Genomic DNA, 8,702 nt, shown 5'->3' on the forward strand with positions numbered 1-8,702 from the left:
ACCCTGCTGGGGTAATAGGCTGGCCAAAGGAGGAGATAGAAGCCACTGACATAAAGACAAGAAAGCTCCTTACCATGCATGGAGGGTTTCACCCCAAGTCCAGCACCCTGAGGCTGTACGCTAAGCGGAAGGAAGGGGGCCGGGGACTGGTGAGTGTCAGCACCACAGTCCAGGATGAGACAACGAACATCCAAGAATACATTGGGAAGATGGCCCCAACTGACCGAGTGCTCAGTGAATACCTCAGGCAGCAGAAACCCAAGAAAGAGGAGGGAGACGAGGAACCATCATGGAAGGACAGGCCCCTGCACGGTATGTACCACCGGCAGATAGAGGAGGTGGCTGATATCCAGAAATCCTACCAGTGGCTGGACAAAGCTGGACTGAAAGACAGCACAGAGGCACTAATCATGGCAGCACAAGAACAAGCTCTGAGCACAAGATCCATAGAGGCTGGGGTCTATCACACCAGGCAAGACCCCAGGTGCAGGCTGTGTAAAGATGCCCCAGAGACAATCCAGCACATAACAGCAGGGTGCAAGATGCTAGCAGGCAAGGCATACATGGAACGCCATAACCAAGTGGCCGGCATAGTGTACAGGAACATCTGTGCCGAGTATAACCTGGAAGTCCCGAGGTCAAAATGGGAGATGCCCCCAAGGGTGGTGGAGAATGACCGAGCTAAGATCCTGTGGGACTTCCAGATACAGACGGACAAAATGGTGGTGGCTAACCAACCGGACATAGTGGTGGTAGACAAACAGAAGAAGACGGCCGTAGTGATCGATGTAGCGGTTCCGAATGACAGCAATATCAGGAAGAAGGAACACGAGAAGCTGGAGAAATACCAAGGGCTCAGAGAAGAGCTCGAGAGGATGTGGAGGGTGAAGGTAACGGTGGTCCCCGTGGTAATCGGAGCACTAGGTGCGGTGACTCCCAAGCTAGGCGAGTGGCTCCAGCAGATCCCGGGAATAACATCGGAGATCTCTGTCCAGAAGAGCGCAGTCCTGGGAACAGCTAAGATACTGCGCAGGACCCTCAAGCTCCCAGGCCTCTGGTAGAGGACCCGAGCTTGAAGGATAAACCGCCCGCAGGGGCGTGCTGGGTGTTTTTTTATATATATATATATATATGTATATATACAGTGGGGCAAAAAAGTATTTAGTCAGCCACCGATTGTGCAAGTTCCCCCACCTAAAATGATGACAGAGGTCAGTAATTTGCACCAGAGGTACACTTCAACTGTGAGAGACAGAATGTGAAAAAAAAAATCCATGAATCCACATGGTAGGATTTGTAAAGAATTTATTCGTAAATCAGGGTGGAAAATAAGTATTTGGTCACCTCAAACAAGGAAAATCTCTGGCTCTCACAGACCTGTAACGTCTTCTGTAAGAAGCTTTTCTGTCCCCCACTCGTTACCTGTATGAATGGCACCTGTTTGAACTCATCATCTGTATAAAAGACACCTGTCCACAGCCTCAAACAGTCAGACTCCAAACTCCGCCATGGCCAAGACCAAAGAGCTTTCGAAGGACACCAGGAAAAGTATTGTAGACCTGCACCAGACTGGGAAGAGTGAATCTACAATAGGCAAGCAGCTTGGTGTGAAAAAATCAACTGTGGGAGCAATCATCAGAAAATGGAAGACATACAAGACCACTGATAATCTCCCTCGATCTGGGGCTCCACGCAAGATCTCATCCCGTGGGGTCAAAATGATCATGAGAACGGTGAGCAAAGATCCCAGAACCACACGGGGGGACCTGGTGAATGACCTGCAGAGAGCTGGGACCAAGTAACAAAGGTCACCATCAGTAACACACTACAACGGCAGGGAATCAAATCCCGCAGTGCCAGACGTGTTCCGCTGCTGAAGCCAGTGCATGTCCAGGCCCGTCTGAAGTTTGCCAGAGAGCACATGGATGATACAGCAGAGGATTGGGAGAATGTCATGTGGTCAGATGAAACCAAAGTAGAACTTTTTGGTATAAACTCAACTCGTCGTGTTTGGAGGAAGAAGAATACTGAGTTGCATCCCAAGAACACCATACCTACTGTGAAGCATGGGGGTGGAAACATCATGCTATGGGGCTGTTTTTCTGCCAAGGGGACAGGACGACTGATCCGTGTTAAGGACAGAATGAATGGGGCCATGTATCGTGAGATTTTGAGCCAAAACCTCCTTCCATCAGTGAGAACTTTGAAGATGAAACGAGGCTGGGTCTTCCAACATGACAATGATCCAAAACACACCGCCCGGGCAACAAAGGAGTGGCTCCGTAAGAAGCATTTGAAAGTCCTGGAGTGGCCTAGCCAGTCTCCAGACCTCAACCCCATAGAAAATCTGTGGCGGGAGTTGAAAGTCCGTGTTGCTCGGCGACAGCCCCAAAACATCACTGCTCTCCAGAAGATCTGCATGGAGGAATGGGCCAAAATACCAGCTACTGTGTGTGCAAACCTGGTAAAGACCTATAGTAAACGTTTGACCTCTGTTATTGCCAACAAAGGTTATGTTACAAAGTATTGAGTTGTATTTTTGTTATTGACCAAATACTTATTTTCCACCCTAATTTACGAATAAATTCTTTACAAATCCTACCATGTGGATTCATGGATTTTGTTTTCACATTCTGTCTCTCACAGTTGAAGTGTACCTCTGGTGCAAATTACTGACCTCTGTCATCATTTTAGGTGGGGGAACTTGCACAATCGGTGGCTGACTAAATACTTTTTTGCCCCACTGTACATATGTGTGTGTGTGTGTGTATGTGTGTGTGTATATATATATATATGTGTATATGTATATATATATATATGTAGATATGTAGATATATATATGTGTATATATACACACATTCACACTCTGATGGATGCATCGGAGAGCACCATGCGGTTAGTATTTTGTCAAAAGATATTTGGCATGCAGACTAGAGGAGTCTAGGATCAAATCACCAACCTAGTTTTTTCCATATCAGTCAATATGAGATTTGTGAGTCAGGATTGGGTTGATGTCCAGTTTAAATATGTTATATATGTACATGAGGATGGCAAAAGTCCACACGACGCGCCCAGTGTAACAGCACAATTTTGAATAAATGAACACGACAGACCACATTAGAAGCAAAGTTTATCGTAACGAAGCCCTGGGACTAGAGAGCTCGTTACTCCTCGGTGAGATTTGTTTTTCGTACTAATCACTGTCTGTGCTCTGGTTTGTTTGCAGATAGAGGACATCATTGGCACAGTTCGAGATTCCAACCTGAAGCTGACACTGGCCTTTGGGATCGGCATGCATCATGCAGGCCTCCATGAGAGAGACAGAAAGACTGTAGAGGAGCTGTTTGTCAACTGTAAGATTCAGGTATTCCCTCACCCCGCTGCTGGGCTGCTAATCTGGCACAGCTGATGCACATGTAGGCTGATGGGTTAGTGTCTCCATAAATATACAGGCTACGGTCCTAGCAGCACTGACAGCAGCCTGTTCATTCATTTGCATAACTGACACTGGAATGACCAATCGAATCTCTTAATGCAACCGGCCCCTCCCCTGCCCTTCCTGTGCGTTCATGCAGCTAATAGAACTGCAGTTTAGTGAGGAAGAAGTGGCTGATAAGGACGGACAAACAAAAGCAAAAAGTGCTTTACAGTGTTGTTCACATGGCTCTTTGGCGTTCTCATGTACGCACATGTTTCCAGCTGCACTCTCCTGCTCACACACCACACAGCTCTCTCCTAAGGCAGCTACTGAAATGAGGACGACACGGTTGGTGTGATGGATGACAGCTGTGGCTCCCCTGGCACCGCCCCCTGAACCCACTGCTCCACCCTTCCCCTGCAGCTGAGCCACAAACCACACCCTGCCACAGAGGGGTCAGCATCTGCATCTGCTGACCCCACTGTGCATGTGAAGGCAGACAAACTCGAACCTACTGCACCAATGTAGTGTACATAGAAATGCAGCATGTGTGGCAAAATTCAATTCAATTTTATTTATATAGCGCCAAATCACAACAACAGTCGCCTCAAGGCGCTTCATAGATACAGAGAAAAACCCAACAATCATATGACCCCCTATGAGCAGCTCTTTGGCGACAGTGGGAAGGAAAAACTCCCTTTTAACAGGAAGAAACCTCCAGCAGCACCAGGCTCAGGGAGGGGCGGGGCGGGGCCATCTGCTGTGATTGGTTGGGGTGAGAGAAGGAAGACAGGATAAAGATGCTGTGGAAGAGAGACAGAGGTTAATAACAGATATGATTCAATGCAGAGAGGTCTATTAACACATAGTGAGTGAAGAAGAAACACCCAGTGCATCATGGGAATCCCCCGGCAGCCTATGTCTATTGCAGCATAACTAAGGGAGGATTCAGGGTCACCTGGTCCAGCCCTAACTATATGCTTTAGCAAAAAGGAAAGGTCGAAGCCTAATCTTGAAAGTAGAGATAGTGACATGTTTCACAGCGTTACAGTCTGTGTTCGGTATGACCTCCTTATTCTTCATCACAGCCTGAACTATCTTAGGAAAGCCTTCCTGTCATTTCCTTTAGTGGTCTTCAGGAATAGTTTTCCAGGCTCTTTCAAGCACATTCCAAAGCTTTTCCTTTGCCTGGAATTTCTGTAATTGGGCAAAACCCCAGCTGTCTCTCTCCGTCTGCCTGTCCTCACTTCCTGTTGTTCTGTCTGCTCCACACACAGGTCTGTTAGTGCTACAGAGGATGAATGCTGCTACATTAATCCTGTGCACAGTTAGACTCTGTCACTCCTCAGCTGCTGTGTCTATATCTCACGTCCTGTTTGGTTGTAACTCATTTCTAAAATGTCACCAGGTTCTGATTGCTACCAGCACTCTGGCCTGGGGAGTGAACTTCCCCGCTCACCTGGTTGTCGTCAAGGGAACCGAGTACTACGATGGCAAATCCAGGCGCTATGTGGACTACCCCATCACAGGTACAGCTCAGTGACAGCCTGGGTGTGGTCTCTGTGGAACAGGAAGTGTGCTTCCTCCAGTCTGTGTGACGTTAAACTCCGCATTAAGAAGCTCTCTCATATAGCTGTCACTGACGCTCAGAACAAACTGCATTAACAGATCGTAAACGTTCTGCTCTAAAGGTTGTGTGTAACAGTGTGTGTGTGTGTGTGTGTGTGTGTGTGTAGACGTGCTGCAGATGATGGGGCGAGCAGGCCGTCCTCAGTTTGATGACCAGGGCAAAGCAGTGATCCTTGTCCACGACATAAAGAAGGATTTCTACAAGAAGTTTCTGTACGAGCCGTTTCCTGTAGAGTCCAGGTAACAGCACAATCTTCATCATCAGGATTCCTGCCATAGTCATCTGTTAGTTTCAAAGACTGGGCCCATCTGTGGATGTCTAATGTATTTAAATCTTTATGACCCGTAACTGTTCACACCAAGGTTAAAGTACTGTGATACATATCAGGCCTTATGTGAAAGCATGCTGTCAGTACAAACAGGATGCTGCTGTTTCCCCTTCGGATCAGTCTGTCCTGCAGCACTGACAGCGTCTAAGTGGGACGAGATACTTTCAGTCTTTACATGATGCTTTCTGTTCACACAACACACCTGTAGTCGTAGTTCCTCAGTGTTTTATACTGTGTGTGTGTTTTACACTGTGTGTGTGTGTTTTATACTGTGTGTGTGTTTTATACTGTGTGTGTGTTTTATACTGTGTGTGTGTTTTACACTGTGTGTGTGTGTTTGTGTGTTTTACAGTGATTTCTTCTCCTTTGTCAGACCCACAGGTGCTCTGAGGGCCTCGCAGCTCTCTTCAAGTCTTAGATTGATGTTTATCATAAACGTAAACATTAGAGATAACAGCAGCGGCGAGGTGCCAGGGCGTTAAATCACTCTCCGAGGACGCTAATAGCACCTACACGATAAAAGAGATCGCACATTTTGTCTCGCTGGTTTTTGTTGAGTATTTATATGATGGTGTGTTGGGTTCAGTGTAATTAATGTGAGTAATATTTCAAGAAAACAGCTCATTTTTTCAGTGTCCCTGAAATGTTTTATATCAAAGTGGACGTGCTGCAGACTGGAGCCACTACAGTTGTTGCAGTGAACAGAGGGAGCACGTTTTTTAAATGCAGTTTTTGGACAGCGGTCATACTTTGTGACATGTGTGCGTTCTGGTCAGAGTGGGAAATCTGACAGGAAGCTAGAAAGACTCTGGGAATCTTTCAGAGGAAACAGAAAAAAAGATGCTTTCACTGTCCAAATGCAGAGGTTTGTTTTACACAGACATGTTGAATGAAGTCGTTACTATCAGCTCATGTTCACTGTAATCACGCATGAATGCAACATCAGCAGTGTCGTTAATAAAGATAAACTGGTGACCTTATACACTGTCATTATAGTCTCCTCCCTGTTAGCAATAGCATTCACGTGTTAGCACAGGTAGTATGTAAACAAAGCAGACAGTTTATCTCTAACATCAGCAACAGGCTTGGTATCAGATATGATTCATGTTCTTTGTAGTGTGACTGCAGTCTTTGGACTGCACTGTCACTGTAGAGCCACCGTGATGACACTGGTGGGGCATCCATGGATCAGAGCCCAGGGTTTGTTTCCTGTTCAGTGTCGGGCTGCAGTAGTTTGTGTGCAAATCTCTGCTGCAACATGTGGTCACCGCTGTCCTGGAAACCACTGCAAGTGATGCAAAATTGTATTTACATGCTTTTAGGTGCTGGTTTTACAGCACCATCGTTACCCTCTGCCAGCATGCTGCTGTTTAGAAAGGCCTACAGTGATAAGTCAACCAGCTGATGTGTCGTGTCGTATCCTCAGCCTCCTCGGCGTGCTCTCTGATCATCTGAATGCTGAGATTGCTGCAGGAACCATCTCATCCAAGCAGGACGCCATGGACTACATCACCTGGACCTACTTCTTCAGACGGCTGATGATGAATCCCAGGTTAGCCCAGCACACACACACACCTGTGCATAGTGTAGACACAGCCTGGTTATTGCTGTGATGTGTTGTTCAGCCAAACATCTGCTATGTAGACAGAGCCCACTCCAGAACATTCCAGCCTGTTGGTAATTGCACGCCTGTCATCCCACATTTACCACTGACGGAGGCCCAGCAGTGGCACTGTAACCCTGCAGGCCTGAATCCAGATGATATCTGGATTCAAACTGGGATTTTGGGTCAGTGTTCACATTTCAGAGAGGCTTTGGAGCGTCGCTGCATTCATTTGTTGTCATCTGCTGCAAACTGTGGGCTGCGTCTGTGTGCGTCCCTCACTGCAGCCCTGCTGACTTCACTGTTTCTCACTGAAAGATGAAGGAGTGGTTTGATCATCAATGTTATAAACAGCATTACAGTTACAAAGCAGCCTGCTGGGTTTCTAAATAGTGTTCATAGTAAACTATTATAGTTTTGTTTGCCTGACAGCTCCGTGTTGGCTGTATACAGACACTGGACATCGCGCTTTTCTACTCATCTGAGCACTCAAAGCACATTCACACAAGCACTTTTTCCTAAGTGCTCCCTAACTACATTCACGGCTGCCTCGCTGTGCCATCAGCAGCTTCGTGGCGCTGAGCCTGATGGCGTGGCTTTCAAACAGGCCCCGCCTCTGAAATGTGTTTGGTCATAAACACGCTCGGTGCTCATGTGTCTGTGCTGCTAACATGTGGAGCTGTGACAGTAACACACGCCCACACACACACACACACAGTGTGTGACAGTAACACGCCCATAAATGAGGCCATCCAATGTCTCCACGGCTGCTTCTACTCCTTCAGCTGTGATGTCACCTCCGTGTTAGTGCGCTATGAAAGGTTTGGTATGATAATCATAATGACATCATTTGTTACATGGTTTACATGCACGACTTCCTCCACCTCAGACAGCGTTTGCATCACACAGTTCTGATGATCCGTGTTTATCTCGTTCTTAGTGCAAACAGAGAGTTTGTGAGGGAAGTGCTGCTGCCTCAGTGTTGCTGCTTTACACCAGACAAATAATAATAGTAGTAGGAGGGTATGTGAATATTATCACAGTACAGCCTGATTTAAAACTGGATCCCTGTGAAACCGTAAGTGTTTAGTAAAGTCAGAGGTGAGCAGAGCTGCCTTTCCACACGAGGAGTCACCCCATCACCCGTCAGAGAGGATGCAGGTGTAAGGCGCTCCACCTCAAAAGTCCGTCCACCTTTTATCTACAGTTCATCACCTGTCTGAAACAAACCGCTTTGGCTGCCCCCCTCTGCCCGTCCTCACATCCAGGACTCGGTGACTATCGTGGCATTCGCTCTCACTGACATGACGACACCACAGGAACAAAACTGTTTCCCAAAGTAAGAGACTGAACTTGAGCCCAGAGCAGGACTGTAGACTGTAGGATTCATTATTAAACTGTAGGACTGTTTTCTGCTTGTAGGCCTTTGATAATAACTGAGAAGAGTCAGTGACTCAGTTTGAGACGTGCACACATATCTGACATTGAAATCTTGTATTTTTTGTCAGTTTTCGAGGATTTTAAAACAAAAGCATCAATACGAGTTTATAAAAACTATCTTACAGTTACAATTCATCATTTCGTCTTATCAGCTTCAGAAACCATGAAACGTGGTTTGTAACTGACTATAGAGAACCAGATGGCACTAATTAGCACAACTGCCCGTCAGTAATGACCCTGTTTTCCAGTCTTACCACGATGTTGTTGATACATTCACACAGAT

At 46.7% G+C, this 8,702-nt stretch overlaps 1 protein-coding gene across 6 annotated transcripts in view; it reads left to right on the forward strand.

The window, feature by feature from the left end:
• The window catches only part of ascc3 (activating signal cointegrator 1 complex subunit 3), a 141,903-nt gene that overhangs the window by 116,169 nt on the left and 17,032 nt on the right, over window positions 1-8,702 (forward strand). For all 6 annotated transcript variants that reach the window (XM_082550848.1, XM_082550847.1, XM_082550852.1 and 3 more), the window contains 4 exons: window positions 3,227-3,364; window positions 4,827-4,947; window positions 5,155-5,287; window positions 6,803-6,928. In XM_082550848.1, the coding sequence (XP_082406974.1) occupies window positions 3,227-3,364; window positions 4,827-4,947; window positions 5,155-5,287; window positions 6,803-6,928 (518 nt within the window). The remainder of the gene's footprint in view (window positions 1-3,226; window positions 3,365-4,826; window positions 4,948-5,154; window positions 5,288-6,802; window positions 6,929-8,702) is intronic.

The sequence above is a fragment of the Aulonocara stuartgranti genome (assembly GCF_965226115.1).
Source record: "Aulonocara stuartgranti genome assembly, chromosome: 11".
Taxonomy (NCBI): Eukaryota; Metazoa; Chordata; class Actinopteri; order Cichliformes; family Cichlidae; genus Aulonocara; species Aulonocara stuartgranti.